At 43.6% G+C, this 26,307-nt stretch overlaps 2 protein-coding genes across 2 annotated transcripts in view; both read right to left on the bottom strand.

The window, feature by feature from the left end:
- Window positions 1-1,501: 1,501 nt before the first annotated feature.
- On the bottom strand, window positions 1,502-10,641 carry LOC115163075 (delta-like protein C). Its single transcript, XM_029714665.1, has 9 exons — window positions 10,333-10,641; window positions 9,997-10,236; window positions 9,380-9,440; window positions 8,893-9,150; window positions 7,993-8,354; window positions 7,640-7,856; window positions 3,313-4,015; window positions 2,907-3,027; window positions 1,502-2,795 (listed from the first exon to the last, which is right to left on the bottom strand). Exons 1-9 carry the CDS (start codon window positions 10,381-10,383, stop codon window positions 2,790-2,792), a joined length of 2,019 nt encoding a protein of 672 aa, XP_029570525.1. The 5' UTR covers window positions 10,384-10,641; the 3' UTR covers window positions 1,502-2,789.
- Window positions 10,642-17,858: 7,217 nt separating this feature from the next.
- The window catches only part of LOC115163074 (mitochondrial import inner membrane translocase subunit TIM50), a 28,712-nt gene continuing 20,263 nt past the window's right edge, over window positions 17,859-26,307 (bottom strand). The window contains exons 7-11 of the mRNA XM_029714664.1: window positions 25,265-25,369; window positions 24,065-24,163; window positions 19,286-19,442; window positions 19,097-19,203; window positions 17,859-18,845 (exon numbers count right to left, since the gene is read on the bottom strand). Coding sequence (XP_029570524.1) covers window positions 18,747-18,845; window positions 19,097-19,203; window positions 19,286-19,442; window positions 24,065-24,163; window positions 25,265-25,369 — 567 coding nt within the window. The 3' untranslated portion in view covers window positions 17,859-18,746. The remainder of the gene's footprint in view (window positions 18,846-19,096; window positions 19,204-19,285; window positions 19,443-24,064; window positions 24,164-25,264; window positions 25,370-26,307) is intronic.

The raw sequence follows: 26,307 nt of genomic DNA, 5'->3' as shown, positions 1-26,307 counted from the left end.
TATCATCGGATGGGGCCACAGTGTCTTCTGATCCCTCCCGTCTCAGCCTCCAGTATTTATGCTGCAGTAGTTTGTGTGTCGGGGGGCTAGGGTCAGTCTGTTACATCTGGAGTATTTCTCTTGTCTTATCCGGTGTCCTGTGTGAATTTAAATATGCTCTCTCTAATTCTCTCTTTCGGTCTTTCTCTAGGAGGACCTGAGCCCTAGGACCATGCCTCAGGACTACCTGGCATGATGACTCCTTGCTGTCCCCAGTCCACCTGGCCGTGCTGCTGCTCCAGTTTCAACTGTTCTGCCTGCGGCTATGTAACCCTGACCTGTTCACCGGACGTGCTTGTTGCACCCTCGACAACTACTATGATTATTATTATTTGACCATGCTGGTCATTTATGAACATTTTAACATCTTGACCATGTTCTGTTATAATATCCACCCGGCACAGCCAGAAGAGGACTGGCCACCCCTCATAGCCTGGTTCCTCTCTAGGTTTCTTCCTAGGTTTTTTCCTTTCTAGGGAGTTTTTCCTAGGGAGTTTTTCCTAGCCACCGTGCTTCTTTCACCTGCATTGCTTGCTGTTTGGGGTTTTAGGCTGGGTTTCTGTACAGCACTTTGAGATATCAGCTGATGTACGAAGGGCTATATAAATAAATTTGATTTGATACAGTTGCAGAGGGAGGTGTTTAATTCAAGGGTCTTTAGCTAATCAAACTTTAAATGCACTTGAAATAGTCTTATTTGATTTAGTCCCTCCCAGCATAAGTGCCCCCCTCCCCCCATTATACAGTTTCTTTTCCCTCCCCACCACTTTTTTTCTGAAAGAGGGGGAGGGGGTCTTTGAGAGGCAGGTTATTCTCAACGGATCTTCCTCCAACACTGGAACACTCAATTTCAGCTTCTCTAGATGCTTATTGCTTGAGTAAAATACAGAAAATAAAACCGATTTCAGAATTGATGTTAGAAATTTGATCCCATGAGCGGTCAGCAGATGTGCGCACACGACGCTAGGAGCAGTGGTGCAGAGGATGCTGATTTGTTAACATACGCTTCTACCTTTAATCTATTTTGCACAATACAGGGTCTCATCCAAAAGGGGGGGGGAAGTGATAGAGAATTAGCATATATATATATACAGGCATCAGGGAGATGGATTAGAGCTGGTCTTTAGAGCCAGATAATGTATGCTGTGGGAACTATGCCAAAGGCTTTAGAGAAATCGCTCCTGTAAGATCTCTCCCTTTTCTAGATGGCACATTAATCCCTGGATGATGCATCTCCAAACAGCACCGCAGCCGCCTCCTAGGCAACAATCTGCTAGCTAGTGCCATCCACGTGATTCCCTTTCTATGGGAGGCCAACATCCCTGCTATCTAGGCGGGTTCAGCGGGCCCAGCAACAAAAGTAAATGGGCCCCATCAACTTGAGCCCCATGTCCCATCTACTTACCATAAACATCAAGCTAGCAGCCCAAAGCCCTCAAACCCGAGTGGAAGACAACACATGAATGTTTTTTCTGATTTATTATGAAAAAATATTTTTTTTTGATTTTGTGACAATAAGCACATAACATAGACATATATACAATTCTCTTCATAAATACAAATGATGTACAAACAGATTAAATACAAATAATATTTCATGGTTATGTACACATTGCATTGTTAAATTAAAGAGGACAATAATACAAATATTAAAAAATAGAACTATTTGGTTTCAAATGAAAAAGAACAACCCCTCTTTGGAGTCCTTCATTCTGCAAAAAAGATCCAGCACTGTCGGTTAAAACGCTATGATATTTTGTCATCAGGGAAGCAGTCTTTATGCACAATACACTTCATTCAGGTCAAGGGAATGTCATAAAGCATTGGGTGTTTGACAAGATGGAAGTTGTATATTGAAAGGCATTGAGAAAATAAAAGTGTTCAATTTACATGTACTACGACTTTCAACCAGTTCAAATAAGACTTTCTAGCGTGTTTGTAAAAAAAGAGTATCAAACACAAAAAACGCCAGTGTGTAAGATCAGTACCATTTTTCCCTAAGTCAAAGCATTATTTAAAGATCAGGCACTGATAAGATTGAGTTCCCTAAGTATATATGTAATGCTCTGAGAGATTGGGCACATTGGTGATTCATTTCCAAAACGGAAAGGGAGTCCAGTTTAGGGACCAGAAGGCCTAGATATGACACCCGGCCACTCCAGACTCCAATATCTATAGCCAACTGTCCATCTAAGCTTCCAGTAAACCTTCATCTTCAGTTCTTTGACAGCTAGAACATTGTTTCCCGCTTTGACAGAAAAAAAATTGAAGAGGTCACGGAAATGTCCTTGCTGTTACTTTCAATTCTCAAGTGGATTGTAGTGGCATCTTATTCATGGATTGTAAAAAGGTCCCTCTAGATTATTTGAGATGTCGTTTTCTTTTCGATAAGGCATCAGGAGGGTAAAAAGTCCTGCTTCTCTGTAATTGGTGAATCCTTGGCCCTCTTCCGAGGAAAGTTTGATTTTTGTTCATTTTTAATGGAAAGCAAATTATATTTAAAAATGTAGTGCAAATGATGCCGGAACATACATTCTACTCTCCAGCCCCCACTTTTCACGTATTGTATCCAAACATTGTCAATGTTGTGAAAAAGTTCATTTTTAATGAGCAGCATGAATAAATATTAAATAATACATGTTGATTTAATATATCCTCTTCAATTCTTTTGAATTGTCTTTGAAAGACTGTAAACATGTTCAGGCAAAGCCCTTGTTGGTCAAGGTACTCCTGGTGTCAGAATACTGTTGTTAAACCTAAGGTGGGAAAATGGAGAGAGTTACCAATCAAATCTTGAAGGTGATTTGACAATAACTTCCTTCATAAACTCTTAATGATAACCAGTTTGAATGGGAGGAGCTGCTTACCTCAGTAGCAAAGACACACTGTTCAGCTTGCTGTTCAGTCTGGATGATGAAGACTGGGTGGTACAAGCCTTCTTTAGGGAAGCTCATTGGTGGAACCATCTTGCTGCCTTCTGATTTTTTCCTGTTGAAAGAGATAGAGGGGAAAATAGGTCATGTTTGGTTCCACAGGCGCAATGGAATCATACAACAGAAACTGTGATCTCCAATACAAAGTTGAGGGTTAAAGAAAATCTGATAAAGCCTGAGCACTACATAGTGAGAGATCAAGTTGTAACATGTCTGCTAGTAGAAAGCCCTGGTGCTAGGGTCCACTAGGAAATACAAGCATTCCATCCAACGAGGGCACTGGTGATCACACACAGCTTCATTGGCACAATACCATTTGAGTTTGGCGAGGCATACCTACCGGTCAAATTTGTTCTTCGCATGACAGTCTTCCTCCTTGGCCATGTTGTAGTCAACCATCTTCTGCTTGTAAGCCGCCTTGTCTCCATGTTTGTCTGCGGGGGCCGAGGTCAGCGCTTTATCCTTATTGGACACCTTGTAATGGCCGCCAGGGATGAGGAAGGCTTCCTTCTCTCGGAGGCTGGACGGGGGGTTGGGACCACCTACGGGCTGGTTGTTGAAAGTCTCCAGGTCGTTACGAACAGAAGACGCCGTGGCCTTCCGCCCATGCCTCATCTGGCTTAGGACCACGATAACAGCACACACCACCAGGGTAAGGGTGACCAGGCCTAGGGCGAAGGAGACAACCAAGGCTGCAGGCAAACCGTCTGCCTTGGGCCTGGCAGTGGGTTTGAGGCTGAACTCGCAACAGGATCCCATGAAGCCGGCCGGGCACTGGCACACGGGTCCGGTGAAGTGTGTGTAGCAGGTGCCTCCATTCTGGCAGGGGAAGATGGAGCATGCATCGGCACGGATGCTGCAGTCCTTGCCGGTGAAGCCCAGAGTGCAGATGCAGGTAAAGTCGTTGATGCCATCCACGCAGGTACCGGCGTTGCGGCAGGGGTTGTGGGCACAGTCATCGTTGTTGATCTTGCAGCGCGGCCCAGTGAAGCCAGGACGACAACGGCACATCAGACTGTGGCCCAGATCCAGGCACTGGCCACCTGTTAGAAAGATGGACAGACGAGGGGTTCAAATCCCTGCACACTCAACATGTTTATCAAAACTTGAAGTGCAGGTATGAGTGTCAAAGCTTCTTGTGGAAGGCAAACATACAGTAACAGTCTAAAGTGTAGACACACTTACTCATTCAAGGATTTTTCTTTATTTTTACTATATTGTAGAATAATAGTGAAGACATCAAAACTACAAAATAACACATATGGAATCAAGTAGTAACCAAAAAAAAGTGTTAAACTAATCAAAATATATTTTAGATTCTTGAAAGTAGCCACCCTTTGCCTTGACAGCTTTGCACACTCTTGGCATTCTCTCAACCAGCTTCATGAGGTAGTCACCTGGAATGCATTTCAATTAACAGGTGTGCCTTCATTTGTGGAATTTATTTCCTTCTTAATGCGTTTGAGCCAATCAGTTGTGTTGAAACAAGGTATGGGTGGTATACAGAAGATATCCCTATTTGGTTAAAGACCAAGTCCATATTATGGCAAGAACAGCTCAAATAAGCAAATACAAACAGTCCATCATTACTTTAAGACATTAAGGTCAGTCAATCTGGAACATTTCAAGAACTTAGAAAGTTTCTTCAAGTGCAATCGCAAAAGCCATCATGGAGGAGGAGGAGGAGGAGGTATGATGATGCTTCGCTGGTGACACTGATTTATTTAGAATTCAAGGCACACTTAACCAGCATGGCTACCACAGCATTCTGCAGTGATACGCCATCCCATCTGGTTTGCACTTAGTGGGACTATTATTTGTTATCAACAGGACAATGACCCAACACACCTCCAGGCTGTGTAAGGGCTATTTGACCAAGAAGGAGAGTGATGAGTGCTGCAACAGATTACCTGGCCTCCACAAATCACCCAACCTCAACCCAATTGAGATGGTTTGGTATGAGTTGGACCGCAGAGTGAAGGAAAAGCAGCCAACAAGTGCTCAGCATATGTGGGAACTCCTTCAAGACTGTTGGAAAAGCATTCCAGGTGAAGCTGGTTGAGAGAATGCCAAGAGTGTGCAAAGCTGTCATCGAGGCAAAGGGTAACTATTTGAAGAATCTCAAATATAAAATATATTTTGATTTGTTTAAACACTTTTTTGGTGACTAATTCTATATGTCATTTCATAGTTTTGATGTCTTCACTATTATTCAACAATGTAGAAAATTGTAAAAATAAAGAAAAATCCTAGAATGAGTAGCTGTGTCCAAACTTTTGACTGGAATAGAACTGTGAATATTTGTTTCCCATAGCAAAAGGAATTTAGCCGATTACAGATAATGTGCGAATGAGCACAAGCTTAAGTACAGCTACAGTGTAGCTAATGAGGACCCAGGGGGGGGGGACATAATACCCCACAACATTCTAAGACTAGTTTTTCTCCACCTCATAATGACAGCTTTATCTCACCCCTTATATCAGTCTGAGCCAATCGTCTTTTGTACCATGACTGTCCTGCATTTTTTAAATTTTAGGCGTGGACCGGATGCATGTCAAAACAAAACTGAGTTTATGGGCAAAGAGGAAAACATCATTGGTTTTTGTAAAGGTTCACTGCCAAAGAATGTGTCTGCAACACGGTCGGTTGAGTTTTGTTGTTAGACGGACAGATGAGTTTGTGAGCGGCTCCATCACAGTGCCGATTTTAGCATGTAAATCTTGGTGGAGGAAAAAAAAATAATAATAAATTGTGGGATGCATGCCAGCAAAGCCAACAACACTAAACAATACCTTAATTGCACTATAACAGTGACAAACGGTTTCCACAAACTGTTAGAGCCTACATAAATCTGTCCAACACCTTACCACTGCTACATCTGGCTATCAGCAGAGCCTCGTCCGGCAGCAAAACAATTCATTCAGCCTAATTTACTGCCTTTTAAAAAACATAGCTGATATGTCAGACTTGCTTAAACAAAATGGGGTTTCTACTGACATCTGAGATCTACAAACTATGGCATAAGGGGTCCACGAGCGATTTAGAGGCAATCTTATCGATTAAGACATTAACTGACCCAGCAAGGATGGACGTAGTCAATATAACTATTTGTTCAGTACTTTTGAAATGTACAGCGACAGAATTCAGAACATGGGCCATTCTTACAGTGTTCTCCCTGTACACCAAGTCAGAACCGTAGGATAAATAAAGGGGGCATAATAAACAGAATGAAAGCTCTTACAATATTCGATGATTACGTTTCTCAAAAACAGGTTATAGGCTAGATGTGCACCACCAAGTCAGAACAGTTGGTGGGTGAAATTAAGCTGAATATAGACCAAATTATTAGGGTGAGGCACATGGGATACTGACATCTTACTACACAACATACTCTAAATATTACTTTCTTAGCTACAGTATACATATCACAATTTATGCAGCAGCATACAAGACATTTTTTGACTCACCTTGTTGTGCTGTGCTCTGTTGAACAGGAAGATGGCGCGGCGGTCCTTTGTGGGCAAATTTTGTCATCAAAGTCTGGCATTCTCTGAATTTATGGTGCTTTCAAGACAACTGGGAACTCGGGGGGGGAATCATGATGATGTCAGTGATCCAAATGTACAATTCCGAGTTGGATGAAAGTTAAAAACGTATTTTCCCAGTCGTAGCTTGTCCTTGTCCCCCCCCCCCCCCCGAGTTCCCAGTTGTCTTGAACTCACCAAAGTCAGATTTTGCCGTTCCGAGTTAAGTTATTTTGAGCGCGGCAGAAATCATGCTTCATTGACAGCATGGCCAATGTTGAATGTTTATCATTTTAAACTAGAAAAAGAGACCCTTAATCTTAGACTTGGGACCACACAGCCACTCCACTAAATAGCAGGCTAATGATTGCTTTGCAATGCTTGCAGTTAGCCACTGATTCCTTCCAAACCACTCATTGTTGAATGTGCGATTTCTAACTTGTGTAATATTTATGTCCAATGGTCAATTCTCTTAATTATTTATCTTCATATGACAAGGACTAAAAAGGATTTGCCAGTAGATTGTCAACTTCATTCATGATGCTGAGTACTAGCTAAAATTTTGAAAGTATGATGTTGACATGATCAGTCCAATCAAAGCTACTGTAGATATGTGATTTGAGGTCATTTTATATTTGGCAAATTACCATGAGCCTTCTTGGATGGTCACTTCTAATATAACTCTATAACAGCAACCAAGGGGCTTGAATTTTCTAGCTCACTCAGAGTTGGCGGTGACGTAGTGTCCCAAATGAGTGACAGAAAACTGAGCCAATCGCGCACGGCGCAACGCTCCGTATTTTCTGCTGGCTTGCCCCACCACAGAAAGCACTGAGCTAGGCTGAAACACCAGCATTTTGTAGCTGCCTTATTCAAGAAAACAAAAAAAAGAGACCATGTTTGAAATGCGGCTTTATTAACGCTATGATATATTTCTTACATTGTTTGCAAACTGGTATGTGACACGTATTAATGCCAAAATAACATGCAAAATAGGAAAGCTATTTTTTTTTGCTAAAAATGTGGGGCTCAAAAGAGCACCACCTGCCCTGAATGACGGGTCGCCAGTGCTCCATCATAATCAGAAGTCCTGGTAGGTTTCCCTCACCCAGTCAGTGGTTGTGCTGTTGGGGGAATTCTTACCGTTAGCACAGGGGCCATTGCTGCAGCGGTCAATCTTCTTCTCGCAGTTGGAGCCCATGTAGCCGGCAGGACAGCGGCAGGAGTAACCACCGGTCACCTGCTGCATGCAGGTGCCACCGTTGAAGCAGGGCCCGTCGGCACAGGTCATCGCACTGATCTCACAGTTCTTCCCGTAGAAGCCTTGGGGGCATGTGCAGGTGTAGTCATTCTCCAGATCCTGGAAATATAAATAAATACAATATAAATAAATAAAATATATATATGTTAGCGTTTCATAGAGGACAATTAAAGACTGAGTAGTAGCTTTTAATCCTGAGAGATAAATAGAATGCAGCAGTTATGGCAGAACTTACATCGCAGCTGCCTCCATTCTTGCAGGGGTTGCTGTCACACTCGTTGGTTTCGATCTCACAATTGTTGCCACTGAAGCCTGGCCTGCATGTACAGGTGTAGCTGCCCTGGCCTGTGTTGGTGCAGGGAGCATCGTTAGTGCAGGGCTTGTGGTTGGTGCAGTAGTTGAGGTCCTGGTTGCAGAACAGTCCTCCCCAGCCCTCTTTACAGTCGCACTGCCACGGCTGGCCGCAGGTGCCATGCAAGCAGCCAGGATAGCGGACGCACTCGTCGCAGAGGGGTCCCTGCCACCCGAGGCGGCACTTGCACTCGCCTGGGGCCTCACAATAACCGTGCTTCTCATTGCAGCCAGACGAGCAGATGGCTTTGGAGATAGAGAGAAAATTAGAATGAGTGTGCCCCTTTCGGATCACAAAACAATCCCCCTTCACTGGGCTCAGACACATCAAGTATTTGTTAAGTACTAAACTACGCAGCTGGTACACACACAAAAGGAACACATGCCATATTTTTTCATGCAAGGGAGCGCACATTAATTCCGACGCGTGTCCCTAAACCATAAACTCAGCTCCATTGTTGGCCCGAACAAAAGATACAGACAAACTCTATATTTGAGATTATTCGACAGAAGCTTTTTTTTTCACCAGGAGATGTCGTTGAAATGTCGGAATTAACTATTTCAAGATTTGAAATTACACGCGCTGTGCACATCCAGCACAAATCAGTGGCGCAAAAAACAGTCATTTCTGAGATGAAAAATACAAGCATTTTATGGCTATCTATCTATCTATATATATATATATATATATCGGTATATTAATCTGAATAACAGCCGGTAAAAAAAATAGAATAAGAATTGCCCTCATCATTTAAAAAACGTTGTAGTCCTTCTGTACACTTACATTCTGAGCAATATTCTCCTTTCCAACCCGACAGGCACATTCTGGCGCTCGCGGCATCACAAGTGTAGTGTCCGAATGGGTCGTCACGGGGACGGCAGTAGTCTGAGCAGCTGTCACCGTGGTAGTGTTCATCGCAGACAACGTGGTAAGAATAACGAAGTTCACTTTGCTCTTCAAAATGCACATCCTGTGACCAATCCTCGCCAATGTCTAGTCTTCTACGGGTGGCCAAGCGGCTGATCAAGTTATTCTGGTTTTCTATTAAAGAGAGAGAGACACTAAGCAGATTAAAAATAAAATGCATTCCTAAAATCCAATCTTGTGAGGTAATAGCTTTAAAAAATATATCTAATTAAATGTTACCGCATTTTTATAAATATGTAAAACGTGCTTTATAACTCAAACGCTTGTGCTGGGAATCACTATTAGAGGAATATTAAAGTCACTTTCCACGGCCTCGTGGGAGTGGGCACTGAAGGCTACCTACCTGTGGACTGGCCGTCCGAGGACTCTGCGTTCCAGGCTTCAACAATAAGCGAGAATGTACCCTTCAATCCACACAGGAAAAATATATACTTTGTCAAAAAGCTGTAAGGAGGCGAGATTATATAAAGTGAAAACTCTTCATGAAAAGCTTCATGACATTACCCAATCTATGAAATGTACCACCTGGCATTAACCATTAAAGGCCCAGAGCAGTGATTTCCTGTGTTTTAAATATATTTCCATACCGTGTTGGAATAATACAGTGAAATTATGAAAATTACGATAATGCCCTTTTAGGGTAAGAGGTAAAGACTGCCTGAAATATCAGCCTGTTTTGGCCTGCCTGGTGACATCACCAGGTGGTCAATTAGTTAATAGACAAATAAGAGAGCGTTCCCTACTCCCAGTCAGTCCTAGCACAATTTTCACTTGCGAAATTGCTCTTTATACTAAGAAGCTAGTTTTATTTCTTTTTGACAATTTATTTGAAAACAATCACAGTAAGGTACTTAATTGTTACCAGAAAATGATTTGATAGTGAGAAAAACGGCTGCATTGGACCTTTAATTTCCCATCAGCTCTATGGTATATTGAGTATGTGTACAGTAGGCTACTCACCGGCCACTTGAAATGGAAAGGCACTCTGATGGGTGCGCTACTGGAGATGGAGCTCTGGTCAGCACTGAAGATTTCGGTCAGTCCCATGCCATATGTGCAGGGTGGCTCAGGTGAGATGACATCTTGGGAATGTTTAAGACAGACTCGGAAGAATATCTGGCAGTCCCTAAACCGTTTGCAGACATTTCGGGTACTACTGAAGGAGTGTACTTTCAACTCAAACACACCGGACGACTCGACCTACAAGAAAGATTAAGTACATATTAGCGGGTAAAAAGCGCAATTGCACAAGTTACCAACACGTAACATAACTATGAATACTGCATGTGTACTCACCAGTTGCGTTGATATCAACGCCAAAAAACACGTGAATAACAAATGAGCCATTGCGGGAAGTGTTTCTTCTTCTGCTATGAAAGTATAGCAGACAGCGCCAGATATCCAATAGAGGAAAAATGTCTTGTATCCCAAAACAAGAAGAAAAAAAATCACGTGCGAAATAGAGCGCACTTCTTGTGAGATGTTTGGTCTTCAGACAATACTTAATAGAAATTGAGCTCACAACGAAAATAAAATCATTTTGCTCCGCGGAGCAGTTGCACTCTGGACTCCTTTCTACCTTTAGTTGCGTGTGGTGGAGCGTGCGCCAGGGATTTTATACCTCCTTCCAGTATCAGAGTGGGGAGGGTGCGGGCGCGCAGGAGGGGGAGTGTGTCAAAGGCTGTGGAGACTTGGCTGCAATTTGGGGACTGTTTACGATGTGCTTTGTCACCAAATTGGATAGGGTAATATAACGCACTGCAAACCCATTTAAATGTAAGGCTCTATGGATGCTTCAGCCACAAAGCTGAATGAAAATGTGAAGAAATAGGCTATAGGCCTATCCCAGGTGAAAGAACTGCGCACCTTGATTGCGAAGACAGCGAACCTAAACTCGTGTGATTGAAAAAAACAGACCGTTTGATGAGACATTGATTTCAATATGTAGTAAATTTAAAGGACTGGATACATGCAATGTTGAATACACTTTACCGATGGGGAAATGTCGCGTGTCCTCATGCCGACAAACTTGAGGGAGATAATTTATTGTGCAATCGAAAGATTCAGAGGTGTAGCACTGGAGGGGGGGTCATGACTACAGCTGGCTATGCAACCCACCTTCTCCTTCCATAGGCTGGCTACACTACGTCTTCGATGCATAATAATCAGGTAATGAGCACCCAATGTCAGGACAAAGTTAATCATTTCCATAGGTAGGCACTTTCACTGTGTAAATAGCAATGTTTTTGACTGGACATATTAGGAGGTAGCCTATCCTACACAACAGCACAGCTAATGAAAGGACCCATGCAAATCAGCCATATATCATGATGCTCGGGTCCGGGCAGAGTAAGTAGCCTACAATCATGAAAGGTGGACCAATCCATTCCACTTTTGTTTAATTACAAATGTAGGCCTATAAATTCAGATACAAATTAGGCCTACGCGCATGCATGCAGGCGATGAGCATGATATCAGCCAATATGAATGAACCCTGTCCCTCATTAGGTCAGTACAGGTGCAGCAAAGCTGGGACCGAGAGACTGAAAAACAGCTTCTATCTCAAGGCCATCAGACAGTTAAATAGTCAACAATAGCCGGCCCCTGCGCAGTACCCTGTCCTGAAATGTAGTTGGTGTCACTAGATGGCTATCCCCCGGTTACTTGACCTTGCACCTTAGAGGCTACTACCCTATGTACATAGTCATGGAACACTGGTCCCTTTAAATAATGTTTACATCCTGTTTTTCCCACTTCATATGTATATACTGTATTCTAGTCAAGGCCTATCATATTGAACTATTGCTGTGCTTACCCTATTCCTTTATATGTACTACATATTCTATCCATATATTGTCCATACACCCCCCACATAAATACACATACAGTGCATTCAGGAAGTATTCAGACCCCTGGACTTATCCCCCCAAAAATTAAATTACAGCCCTATTCTAAAATAGATTTTTAAAATTGCTCCCTCAATCTACACACAACACCCCATAGTGGAAGTTGCTCCCATTCTTATCTGCAGATTGTTGTCTTTCTGGAAGGTTCTCCCATCTCCAGAGGAACTCCGTTAGAGTGACCATCGGATTCTTGGTCCTTGGTCACCTCCCTGACCAAGGCTCTTTTCCCCCGATTGCTCAGTTTGGCTAGGCGGCGGGCTCTAGGAAGAGTCTTGGTGGTTCTAAACTTCTTCCATTTAAGACTGATGGAGGCCACTGTTTTCCCGGTGACCTTCAATGCTGCAGAAATGTTTTGGTACCCTTCCCCAGATCTGTGACTCAACACAATCCTGTCTCGGAGCTCTACGGACAATTCCTTCAACCTCATGGCTTGGTTTTTGCTCTGACATGCACTGTCAACTGTGGGACCTCATATAGACAGGTGTGTGCCTTTCCAAATCATGTCCAATCAATAGAATTTACCACAGGTGGACTCCAATCGAGTTGTAGAAACATCAAGGATGATCAATGGAAACAGGATGCATCTGAGCTCAATTTCAATTCGCATAGCAAAGGGTCTGAAAATAAGGTATTTCTGTTTTAATTTATGTGCCACATTTTCTAAAAACCAGTTTTTGCTTTGTTATTATGGGCTATTGTGTGTAGATTGATGAGGGATAAAATGTACTCAATCAATTTTAGAGTAAGGCTGTAACTTAAATATTGGAAAAGTCAAAGGGTCTGAATACTTTCCTAAAGCACTGTACATATGTGTATGTGACCAATAAAATGTGATTTGCTTTCAACTCCACATAGCAGGTAGGCCTATAGAATCTGTGTTATACCGATTTTGGTAGGTATATTTTTTAAACTATGAAAGTTAAGAACAAATTATTGTTATCAATGACGGCCTAGGAACACTGCCTTGTTCAGGGGCAGAACGAGAGATTGTTACCTTGTCAACTCGGGGATTCGATCTTGCAACGCTGTAGTCCAACGCTCTAACCACTAGGCTACCCCCCTATCTGTTTATGTATCTGTAATGGTGCCGATGACCCTCGAGTGGCTTCCAGTCAAGTGGAGTGTGTTCGCCATATGCTCTCTGTGATAACATGAACAGTTCCCCAGTCGGTCGTTCTATCCAAACCTCAATGCAGGCTAATGCAATGGAATAACTAACTAAATCAGACGAGGGGAGTGTAGTTTAATAACATTAGCGTAGAACATTTCCTTATTCATGCAGTATTACAATGATAATTGAAATGCGCAAATAAAAACGTAAAGGAAGAACAAGAACCATAAATTCCATACAACAGCGACATTATCTGTAGCCTACAATCTAATGTTTTAATGGGGCGCGTGTGTCAGTAGACTGGGTGTGCTTGCTGTTGCGGGGATCTACAGGGACAGTGGGCAGATTTGCAAACTGTTGCTCATCCTTTGCGCTCATCTATTGTAATTCTAATGAGGGCAGCGCGTGCCTCCGCTGGCCCTGACTACCCCTGGCACGCTTCGGCTGAAGTGAGTCACAAAAAAAACAGGGTACAGATGAACCGCTACCATTATTTTGTTGGATAATTATACGGACCGGGTGCTTTCGCGGTTTGAGTTCCAACTCGGGACAAAAGACTGGATAAATAAATATGAACTGTTCTCTGTAACCACTAAAAGTTGCCATCATGCGTATCCACAACCGGACGGAACGCATCCTTTGTATGATTTAACCAAAACAACAATGCAAGTTGTGTGGTTTTAATACGACAGCATGTTGTGGTATGACACTTTTGATAGGATATGAATGGCAACAATTACCTTTTTAATTAGGTCCATGGTACTAAGCCTTCTACCCAATACCGCATTGAAGTCAGTGAAAGCAGATAATTGCCTGAAACAATGACAAAATATGTAACATCCTATGAACATTTTGTTTTGCGTATTTAAAGTCGGACACATTTGGAAACATTCTTGACTCTCATTGATTTTGTTGCAGAGCATGCGGTGTGTGCGTGGAAGCATGGTATTATGTAGTGCTTGATTTGGGCCGGAGCTGTCCGGAACGCCGTAAAGGCACTTCTAATTTTAGGAGTTATAGAGTACTGGCTCTTCTATAAAAACAAAAGTAGCCCATTGGTGACCTAGATTCACACACAGAGGCAAAAAAAAGGTTGATCAAAGCGGAATGAAGGCGGGATCTTCATTGAATAGCAATGGGGGGGGGGGGGGGGGGGGGTGGACATTCATTTCCTGATTCAGCTTTGTTCAAGTTTATTTGCCGCTAGTCTTTGAATCTGTGACTGACTAGAGGCTGTTCGAGATATTGAAAATGTGTCAGTCTGAACGGCATGATGCGCTGTTCCAAGTTGTCAAATTATTTTACTTATTCATTTTACCTTTATTTAACTAGGCAAGTCAGTTAAGAACAAACTCTTATTTACAATGATGGCCTAGGAACAGTGGGTTAACTGCCTTGTTTAGGTGCAGAACGACAGGCTACCTGCCCTCAAATGAGGGTTTGTAAGGTCATGAAAATAAGTTTCATAATTGTTGTTACTGTCATTCATAATTGATTGGTCATATTTCAATGAAACACCTACATAAATCAGCCATTATCGAAATGACCCTTCAAAATCAAATAAAACCTTATTCAGTGCATGTCTGTGATGCTACGTGGGCGGTTGCCCGAAGAGAGAGCACATTTCAGCAGCAGGTATACAATAATGACGGCCAGACGAACTAGATCACCAATTCAAAACATAACTGCTACAAGTTCCCGCTAGTTAACTATAGCTAATTAAACATTGCTTTCGTTGTGGCCTTTCCACCGGCACTGTAGAGCCTAAATGCATCTGCATCGTTGGAAAGCTGGGAATCCCCATATTAAAACAGTAGCTATGTAACTGCGACAATGTTAAACGTATTCTAATAGCCTAATTGACAAATAACTTGCTGAGCATAGATCTTCCACGAAACATGAATATTTGAGCCTTAAACATGTCAAGTGAGACCTTCCTCTGAAGTAGCCTACCTTACCCATTTGATCCGAGTTATTGAATGATTTTATAAAGACAAAAGTATTTGGTTGTAATGTTGAAAATGCCAAGCCTGCACACCCAGAAGCTCTGCAGATGGAGGGTTGGCCACATGTGACTATAACAGTGCATTTCTATGTGGGGGGATAAGTGCCTTGATCAAGGGCACAACGGCTGGTGGTAGGTCTACATGGGATCAGAGACAGCAGCTTTCCAGTGTCAGTAATGCTTACTTTTTCCATGTACGCTATAATAATAAGTCATGGAAATTGGTTTAAAAGCCATGGAGAAGTCCTGGAAAATGTGTATAAATCGTTAACAAAAGAATAAATCAGGAGGTCTCTATAGCATAACGTCATTTGTGAATTTCGGTGAACAAAATGGACCGACTTAGAAAAGGATAGACCCTGCACTTCTTCCATCCCAAGTCAAGCACTAGTATTACGCAAATGAACATCAGAGACAATTGTTAGGCCTAAGGGAAAAGAATGCTAAAACAAGTCGATGACCAGATGACACGATCAAATACGTGCAAAATTGTAATATGCCTGTGTTTGCAGAGGCAGATATTCGACAGGACATGACACAGCAGGCGTTTAACAAGTATTTAGCATGCGTAATGTCCATGGAAATAGTTCGTCAGAATTGTGATATTTTTTTAAATGAAAAATATTTGGTCGATTTGCATCTAAAAGGTCGTGCCATTTCTTCAACCCTTACGTAACAGCTTTGGGCAAATGTTCTAGCACTTGCCACTCAAATCTCCACACGTGCCTAATGTCCAAATGGTGTAGGAATCATCGCTTTTGCCGTGGTGTGGCGTGTGTCTCACCAGTGGTGCTTAAACTGGGAGGAGAAAAAGAGGGAATAACCAGGAGGAGCGGAAAGACGCACTTCTAGAACATTTGGAGAGGTGTTATTCGGTGGCAGAAGGCATAGGGCGCCTATAAATGTGAATTTGCTCATTCTGTAGAGGTGTCAAGTGCAACACCATGAGTCTGAGACAGGCTGATGCCCAGGCTTTCTGTCGCGTGCATGTTCATTTATAGCAGTTTAAGGTGACATTACGTCGGTTGAGTTAGGTCGCACCTTTCCACGAGCAGATTGTGCTTGGTTCAAATGAAACGGCACATTGCAGGCCACATGGGTAGGCCTACTCATTTCTGACCCCAACTTGTCCTAGCCTACTCAAACTATGCTGGTAATGAAAATTACCTCATTAAAGCAGACAGAAAAAAAGAAAAAAAACCTAACTTTGGTCCAGATCTCTGTAAATTACCTGGACCAGTGCATTATTGTCACTTCAAATAAAAGTATTTGTCACATGCTCCGTAAACAACAGAAACATATGCCACTATAGTCACTTGAGTGGTAGTACTACTTTAACTATAACCAATAGGAAAATGTAATTCAATTAAAAAATATGACAATCGATTTTCGTTTTCTTCCAACCCAGTAGGCCTACTGCTGATAATTGCACTAATTATTAAGATATGCAGATCAAATCAATAATTCGTTAAAATAAACTAAATAACCATGGTATTAAGAGAAAGATTAACTCCCACTCATTTCCCCAAGAAAGCCTGTGGCCATTTGTATTTTGGCACGTGTACATCTGTCTAGGTAGGGGGTGGTAAACCAAAAAGCCTCGACACCCCACAACTTGCATGTATTTGTGAATTGAGCCATCACATGCTCCCTTCACACCTCAAACGGTGGCATTATCTAGTTGTATTCCAATTGGCGTTACACAAAGTCACGCGTTTCTGTAAAGAAAGTCTATTCAAACTAATTATTGCGACCGCTGAGGGATTTCCTCTCGATGAATTTTCAATTAATGGCCCACTCGATGTGCAATACTATTTTACAATAACAGACTACAAAGATGCATTGATAATACAATACACTTGGTCAAATTAACCAATTTTCTCCTAGTTTGTGCAAAATCAAAAACAGGGACTTGAGGCTTAGTGACTTCACAAATTATGTCCAATCCCTAAAACAAATAGAATTGTTAAAGCAAGGATTTAAAATAGAATCATTATCTAATTGAGAATGAAAGGATTTTAGACACCTTAAAACCTAACAAATATCCCTCCGGGGGTGAGGCATTGATCTACCCTAATCTGGTATTGCTAATATTTGTGCTGGAGATAAGCTGCCTTAAAACTACAAATTCCCTAGTGCCAAATACTGAAGAGGCTCAGTGTTTGTCAGGTATTAAATCGTCACAATACTTCATTACAATCTTATTTGTCATTTACTAAAGTCCTACTTGAGATGCTCTGGCACCTGGCCATTGTCTAAACCAAAACTGTAAATAGGAGTTGGCGGAGGCACACAGTCAGGCCTATGGCTGTAAAACAGTCATGTTGTGGAGGAGTATCCTACCAATTTACCAGAGCCATATAGGTGTATTGAAATGTGCTGCAAACATTTCCATGATGACCTCTTTCACAAAAAAAAGTCAGATTGGAAATGTCTTCTACCAGTTGTTAATGTATTAAATCTCAGATTTAGATTATATCTGCCAATGTAACAGCTTCCTCCACTGTCCAACTGCCCCAAACAGGGCTCGTACCAGTGATCCTCTGGTTCCAAACACACATGACGTCCCTCCTTGATAACATGTAAACCGATTGAGCCATACAAAAAGTTAGCTCTCGGATGGCTGACAACATTTCTCCAATCTTTTATTTCAGCTCATGAAACCAAGACTTCACATGTTGCATTTATATTTTTGTTCAGTGTAGATGCCTGGGTATTTAGAGATTCAACATGTTGCCATGAAAACACCTGATTGATGCTAGTTCACATTACGTTGTGCCAAATCACACAAGATGCTAGATTTAAGAGTTTTTACATTTGTTTTTATTTATTTGGGACTTTGTGAATGGTTCACAAACTGAATCTCACAGAACATTCAACAAGCACATGTTAAGACATCAGGATCCACTTTTCACTTGGTATGCGTGCCACCAGCCCAATTTCACATGGCTTGGCTTGATTTGCTGAAAATGTCTCTCCCACTCATTCCTACAGCGCAAGCTCCAGCCTCTGTTGCACACAGTCTCGTTGGCGTCAACAACACCGGTCCAAGCAAGGACTTCTTGATGGTGGAGATAAGCTTAGAGTCTCAGAGTGCAACAGGTTTAATAATATTCATATCCTAAACCCTGACCAGCTTAGTCTTAGATATACATAAAAAAAAACAAGGAAACTTTTCACAAAGCTGATCAAACTTCATCATTCCGGAGCACCAGATCCAAGTGCATGGAGTTGCAGATAAGAGCACTGTTCTCTGGTCAGTTCCCCGTATGACCGGCCGGTGGGCAGTAGAAGTGGACGAACTAATGTGGACTGAAACGGTTTAATCAATAATGTCTGTAACCACACAGCACCATTTTGTATACGTCAGCGCCAACAGAGGACCAACGGAAGCAGATGGGGGGGCATCCGCCGCCTACATCCGAGATCCAGGAAGTGACTTTGCTGATGACAGAGGTACCAGAATCTTCTTTTGGACCCTTGCTTCTTTCCAGCTCGCCCCCCCCCCCCAAGACATGCTTGTGACAGTCAAAAGTTCAGCTGATTGGATGGTCTCTCCTTGTCTTCTCCCCCACGCGTCGAGAGACGCCCGCCACCCACCCTGCCAAGTGACTGCAGCCCGCCATCCTTTTGGCCAGACACTGTGGAGGAGTGGGCTGCGATTGGTGGGTGCGAAAGAGAGGGCCACTCACTGTTGTTTGGAGCGCCAGAACCGTCCGGCGATGGAGCCCAAGGAGATGCCCTGCTTCTTCGGCTGGGCCAGCTCAGCCAACCTCTGCTCCTCCTCCTGTCCCCCCACACACACACACACACACACACACACACACACACCAGTATCTACAGTTACATCAGTATCTAATGGACTATAGCTCTAAAGCTCTCACAAAACAGATGGATAACGGGCATCAAGCGTGAAAATGTTCCTACAGAAAATGTAATGTTTCTTGAGAATGAGGACACTTCTCTTGGTTGGTAATGTTAGTGTATTTGTTAGTTGACATCCATTGCTCCTGAACATTGGGTTTGTTTGGACTGTACCTGTGCTAGCTGTGCTTGTCTGCGTTTGAAGGCCTCTATGGGGTCATCTTCCAGTGCGTAGTTCTCCAGCACAGAACGCACGTCATCCACTCCACTGAGCGCAATGGCTGCCGGAGAAAAACACGAGTGAATAGCGTGTCTGGGAAGGAACAGGCTGGCCGACACTCACGTCATTGCACACACACTTACTCTTGAGGAAATGAGCTAGGTCGTAGAGCGTTCGGTCTTCCGAGTTGCCGTCCCACTTTGTCAGAGCCATACCGTTGAAAGGCTGCAGGCTGAAGGCTTCCCTCTTACAGTCCACCACTATCACCTTGGAGGTATCCCGGTTCAGACACGACACGTCCTACAGGGGAGGGTGGAAAAGAGTTGAGTTACAAGACTCTCTGAAGAGGAATTCATCTAAAGAAAGTTGAGTTAAAAATGAAATCTCTTTCATTGTTTAAAAGGTACTTGTGACAAATCGAAGAAACACACAAAATGCCTTGCAATCATCTTAGATCATCAATAAATGTAATGTTTGCATATATATATATACACACACACACACACACACACACACACACACACACGTGTGTAGAGGGGAGAACACACACTTTCCCCTGGCCTGCCCTGTGTATTGAGTCTCAGTGGTGGGCCTGGGGAGCAGATGGAGGGACTCAGAGTTCTCCTTATCACTGTCATCTGGACCCCCCCCCCCCCCCCGAGATGCTGCTGACTAGCCTGGCAGAGCAGGGGGAGGGGACCAAAGTGTGTGTGTAGGGGTATAGGAAAGAACCAGAACACTCTCCTCACTCCCAATAAATAATCAGCCTTCTTTCTGAGACGGGGCCCAATCGCCAAGAGAATGTGTGTGTATGTACATTTCTACATTAGCCTAGGTGCAGTAATGAGTTTGTGAGTGATGTATTGATGCCTGTGCTTAGAGTTGGTCAGCCTCTATGATAAATACACTATCTTACTGAAATAATAAGCTGTGTGTTTGGAACACGTGTAGTTGAGTTGGCCGTGCGATGCCTACAGTGCTTCAGAAAGTATTCATACCCCTTGACTTACACATTTCGTCTTACATTCTAAATGGATTCTCACCCATCTAAAACACTACACCCCATAATGAAAGTAAAAACATGTTTAGAAATTTTTGCAAATGCCTCAAATGAAATAGAAATCTAATTTACAGAAGTGTTCACACCCCTTTGCTACGATACTCCAAATTGAGCAACAACAACAAAAATGCTAATGTTTGTACATGATTTAGAATGAAACACACCTGTCTTTATAAAGTCCCACAGTTGACAGTGCATGTCAGAGCAGAAACTATACCATGAAGTCCAAGGAAATGTCTGTAGATCTCAGAGAGAGAATTGTGATGAGGCATACATCTGGGGAAGGGTATAAAACAAGTTCTAGAGTGTCGAAAGTTTCCAAGAGCACAGAGGTATCCATCATTGGGAAATAAAAAAAATAGATCTACCCAGACCTCTGCCTAGAGCTGGCCGTCCGACCAAACTGAGCAACCGGGCAAGAAGGACCTTCGTCAGGGAGGTCACCAAGAACCCAATGACTACTCTGACAGAACTAGAGTCCATTGGCTAAGATGTGAGAACCTGCCAGAAGGACAAGTCTCTTCACAAATCTGGGAGAGTGACTAGATGGAAGTCACCCTTGAGAAAAAGGCACACAACACACCTGGAGTTTGCAAAAAGGAACGTGAAAGAAAAGATCATAAGGCAAAAGACTATGGTCTGATGAGACAAAAATGCACAGCTCATCACCCAACTAACACCATCCCTACTGTGAAGCATGGTGGTGGCAGCATCCTGCTATGGGGATTCTTTTCAGCAGCAGGTACTGGGAGATTGGTAAGGATAGCGGAGACAATGACCAGAGACAAATACAGGCAAATTCTTGATGAGGACCTGCTTCAGAGAGCAACCTTAGACAGGGGCGAAGATTTGTTCCAACAGGACAATGACTCCAGGCACACAGCCAAAGTAACGCTGGAATGGCTTTAGAACAAGAATGTGGGAGTCCTCAAGTGGCCCAGACTTGAATCCCATTGAAAATATGTAGAAATACTTGAAGATTGATGTTCACAGCCATTCCCCATCTACCTTAACAGAGCTTGAGAAAATCCCCAAATCCAGATGTGCAAAGCTGATAGACATACCCAAGACGACTGATAGCTGTGATCACTGTCGATAAGTGCTTCTTCAAATTATTGACTCAGGGTTGTGAATATTTGGTAACACTTAAAACCTAAATGTCATAACATTTTATGACACGGTCATAGCCATGTCATAATTAAGCAATAAGGCTAGAGGGGGCGTGGTATATGGTGAATATACCACAGCTAAGAGCTGTTCTTATACACAACGCAACGTGCCTGGGTACAGCCCTTAGCCGTGGTATATTGGCCATATACCACCAACCCCCAAGGTGCCTTATTGCTATTATAAACTGGTTATCAACGTAATTAGAGCAGTACAAATAAAATGTGTCATACACGTGGTATACGGTCTGATATACCACGGCTGTCAGCCAATCAGCATTCTGGGCTCAAACCCCCCCAGTTTATAATAGGTCATAATAGCTGACATAACACGGTCATGACACATATTTAGACCTGTTACATATTGCGTTATTTTATAGCTGGAAACTTATGTAGGTGTTATAAAATCAGTCATTAATTAACTGATGTCAGACATGCACCTACCCAAATGCTCTGTTGCTGATGACTGGGAAGAATGCCGGAGCAGATTTCAGGAGCAGGACAAGACACCATCTTTTTGACTAATAAGGGCATGTACGTGATAGGCCTATCTGGCTTATATGATTATGATGGCGATAATGCTTCTTCACAGTGTCAGTGTGTTTACTAAGTTATTTAACATTTCATTACTACAACAAAAGGATTTAATAACAAATGAAAGGAAACTTTGTGCCAGGCGTCGCCACAGGCAACGGTGCCAGGCGTCGCTAATGAATACTTATGTAAATTAGATATCTGTATTCCATTTTCAATAAATATCTAAAAACATGTTTTCACTTTGTCATTATGGGGTATTGTGTGTAGAACTCATTTTGAATTCAGGCTGTAAAACAACATTTGGAATAAGTCAAGGGGTATGAACACTTTGTAAAGGCACTGTAGGGCTCCGGTTTCACAGGCAGCAGTGCTCCTAACAAAGCAACAGGCTGCGAGCCGGAGTAGGAATGTGTCCAACCCACACACACCCTCTCATAGGGTTACACACAAGTTTGGTGAGCAGGTAAACAAACAGTGTACTAGTATGACTACTTAAATCTGACACTCCCGTGGAGAATGAAACAACTTCAGCTGAAAATAAACCAAAATAAAACTGATCTCTGAAACGCAAATTTGGTGGGGCAGTCGAGCACTCAACAGTCTTGTTCAACTCCATCCAGTCGGTCCACCTGTGGCAGAAGGTCGTGCACTCCACTAACTGCCCTATGTCTCCGGGGAGGGGGGGGGGTCTAAGCTAGGCCACATCTCACCCCTCAAAAGTTGGACTTGTCACCAACATCAATGGCTGATTCTACCACAGCCTGGTTCTAATCACAGTTAATTAGACAGACCAGACGATGACGTGTCGTCGTCAGACAGGCCCGCTGATTTTATTGACACCTCGCATCTGTGGCTCCACATTGTTTAAAAACTTTTTTGGGGGGAAAGAACACCATCGAAATTCACCATTGGACAGACGCCTGAGGTCTCTGTGGACTCGGCTCTCTATTCAGACCTCCCTCTCTCTCGCTCCCTTTCTGCCTCCTGGTTGCTTTTCAGAGGGCCAGATGGAAGGCGAGGGAGGGGAGACAGAGGAGGGGAGGGGGGGGTGAAGAGAGAGAGACAGAGATGGGCAGAAAGTCACCAACGGTAGGGGAGGAGGACAGGAGACACGTGAATTCAGGCGAGTACACAGAAGGAGAGGAAGATCCTGTATGTAACGTTAGACTGATCAGCAAATAAACACATTCAAGTTCTGTATAGCAGGGGGTAGCAGGTTACCCTTATCAACTATTCATGTTTCCCGATGAATATGAGTTTTTGTAGTGAGTGATTAACATGGAAAGAACTGACCTCCATGAACAATACACGGCCATGCATCTTCACATAGAAGGTATACCTATACACCGCTATGTAGGGACCAGAACCACACATTTACTACTAGGCCAATTTAGTTTCCCATGCATTACAAAAGCACCCCATTGAAACATGGTGATGTAGGCTAGGCATGTTAATTACAGTCAGCTCTGATACAGCTCGTAATACACAGCCATTTAAGATGCCAGGCGACATGATTAAAGCAACAGTAGCCACCTTATACAGTATTACCTTAGAGGTTCTCTCGGGTGACAAGTTAGTTTAGCAAAGTTAACACTATTGTACTTCAGCCATGCAGGGAGACAGACTACGGCTGTTGGAGAGAGGGGGGCATAAGGTTAATGAGGCCCAGAAGGGGGGGGGGGGGGGGGGGGGGGGGGGAGTGGGAGAAACCCCCTCCTATTGTCAGGGGCAGAGGATGAGAGAAAGAAAGAGAGATGTAGTTGGAGCATAGGAAAATCAATGCGGAGCAGAAGGCGGCTATGGAGCGGAGACATGGGGGGGGGTTTGGGGTACGGCACAGTGGAGAGGGGCGCACCGGGGGTTCTGGGCTAGGGGGCTTGGCCCAGGAGGAGCGGGGTTGAAAAGGAGAACACTAATATCTCAGTCTTAAACTCAACTCATGTCTTAGAAAACAACAGAGACCGTGAGAGCATACACAGGTATATCCAAAATAAAGCAAACCAAATACAACATTAACAAACAGGGCATTTGTCTGAACAATTTGATGGCTTTTATACACCAACATGGGTGGAATACTGTGTTATTGGAGGCTTACGCAGTGTACATAAAACAACAGTACACACACACGGTGGCGGAAGGTCAGCCTGACGACTTGTTACCTTGACGTGATGTCCCTCCATGTAACGCGTGGCGTCCCTGAAGAGGCGGTACATGACAAAGCCCTGGGGGTCGATGCTGTCAATCAGAGGGTACGCCGTCTGGTGAGAGAGAACCCGCATTACATCACAACGTTAGACAGCATTGACATGCTAGATGCATATGCATGACGGCCATCGGTTACATAGCTAGAGTTGGGCTGAGGATAGGGACAGACCTAGGATTGTGTCGTCAGGTTCTAGTTCCCTGGCTGCTGCTCATAACAAAAAATAAAAATCGCATTTCAAATCTAAAGTAACAGCTTCTCAGAATTACATGGCTTAGTCAGCACTACCGCAGTGGGCAGGTGTAATGTGAAGCCCAGGAAACCTTGATGGGTAAATGATCCATACTGCGTAGGGAAATCTGCAGCTAGCGGAGGTACAGACGAGGCTTCAGTTTGACTTGGCACAGTCACTGCTGCAGGTCACCACAACACTAAGGCTGACCTTCACCCAGAGAAAACAAAACAGTCCCTAAACAAGGAGCCAATTAGACCCTGAGCGGAGCATGGCTCATTTGCATATAAATGTTGGCATAAATAAAAGGGGTATTTGCAGCCCAAAAGGCATACCGTTCTGAGCCCGCCTGTTGGCCAAGACGTAAGTAATCAGGACAAACAGGGGCGAGGCATATTGGTACAAAAACAGTCAAACGCAACAACACTAGGGATGTTGTTTGAGATCAAGAATCATCAACAGTGCTAGTTTGGAGTAACAAAACACATTTTTGTTTCGGGGGTGGGCCATTGTCCATTAGAACAAAAAGGTCTACAGGGGAATCAAGGAGGTGACAGGAGCAGAATGCGCTCACAAGCGAGCTAAGCCACACCAGGCGGTAAGAGCAGCCATGATTGGCTGTGGCAGAGGCAGGTGACTGTTAAGTAAGTGAGGCAGGCAGGTCTGTGCCTTAACCTATCCAAAATGCTTCACGTGGCATGTGACTTATTTCAGCAGTTAATGTGTTATGTTTCAACACGAAGAGAATTGCAATGTTGATTGCCACAAGAGGGACAAAAAGATGGGTGTGGATTTATGGGAAATTCTATTCGTAAACATAGGACGGCAAAGTTGTACTTGAAACCATCACGGTACAATAATGGCGTGACAAGATCTTGTAAGTCATTGGCCCACGCCAGAACAGCGTTCAGCCATGTCACTCACCATGCCTGTTTCAGCAGTGAAGATCACTATCTCGTAGAGAGGGGCTAGCTGCTGGAACAGGTAGTCGATGCCTGGCCTCTTCTTGAAGCGCCAGCCTGTAGCCAGCTGTGGAGAGGACCGGAAAACAAACCAGTTTACCTTACATGCTTAAAGACATACTAACTACTCCCAACAGCAATGGGATAGATTCTTTATGGATAGAACACTCACTGAACGCTATCCACAAAAATAGTCAGTGAATAATCCATTTCAAATCATCAGTTATTTATGTTATAGAGTGTTATATTTAGGGTAACATTTGTATTTTTTTTCCCGACAGCCACTATCCAATCCACTTAAATGCACACAACCAGTGAATGATTCATTAGTCTGTCAGGTTATAAAGTGGTATATTTACAGGCATACATTTAGCTTTTTCGACAGCCTAAACGGAGCAGTTTATGGCAGATGAAGCCTTTGGACGACCTCCTGGGTGCAGGCCTGTGTTAACACAAAAAGTCACTTGTCTTTTCGTCAGAAATCAAAGGCTCTGCGTGCAGGGCCACCAAGCGGCTGTCTGCTGAGGGCAGGTGTCGGGTTACGGCCGCGCCCCACCTGTCTGGCACTCGTAGGGGGAGCGGGCATGGAGACCATTCAGGTAAGGGGGAGTAGGGAGGGTCTCAGGTAGAGGGCCAGGTGGAAGGTGGTGTTAGAGTAAGGGCTGGGACAGGCTCTGAGGGGGCCAGGTGGAAGCCACAGGTAATGAGTGAGAGGAAGGGGGGTCTTTACAGATAGTGGAGGATGACAGGTGGTGGGCCCCCAGCGACCCACAGGCCAGATGGCCACCCGCCACACACACAGAGGACCGGGGGGGGGGGGCTTGAGGTAAAAGCCTAAGTAAACAAATAAAAACAAGACTACTTATGAATTATCAATGTACCATCCAACCCCAGCCATGAAACGATAATATGTTTTTTCCTTGTTGTGTTCAAGGCTGTACTGAGAGAAGGCATCCAGGTCACCCAGCCAGGAGGTAAGGTGGTGGGTGAGGTGTGTTGGGGAGG

The sequence above is a fragment of the Salmo trutta genome, chromosome 26, assembly GCF_901001165.1.
Source record: "Salmo trutta chromosome 26, fSalTru1.1, whole genome shotgun sequence".
Classification (NCBI taxonomy): Eukaryota; Metazoa; Chordata; class Actinopteri; order Salmoniformes; family Salmonidae; genus Salmo; species Salmo trutta.
This window is presented reverse-complemented; position numbering and strand designations above follow the sequence as displayed.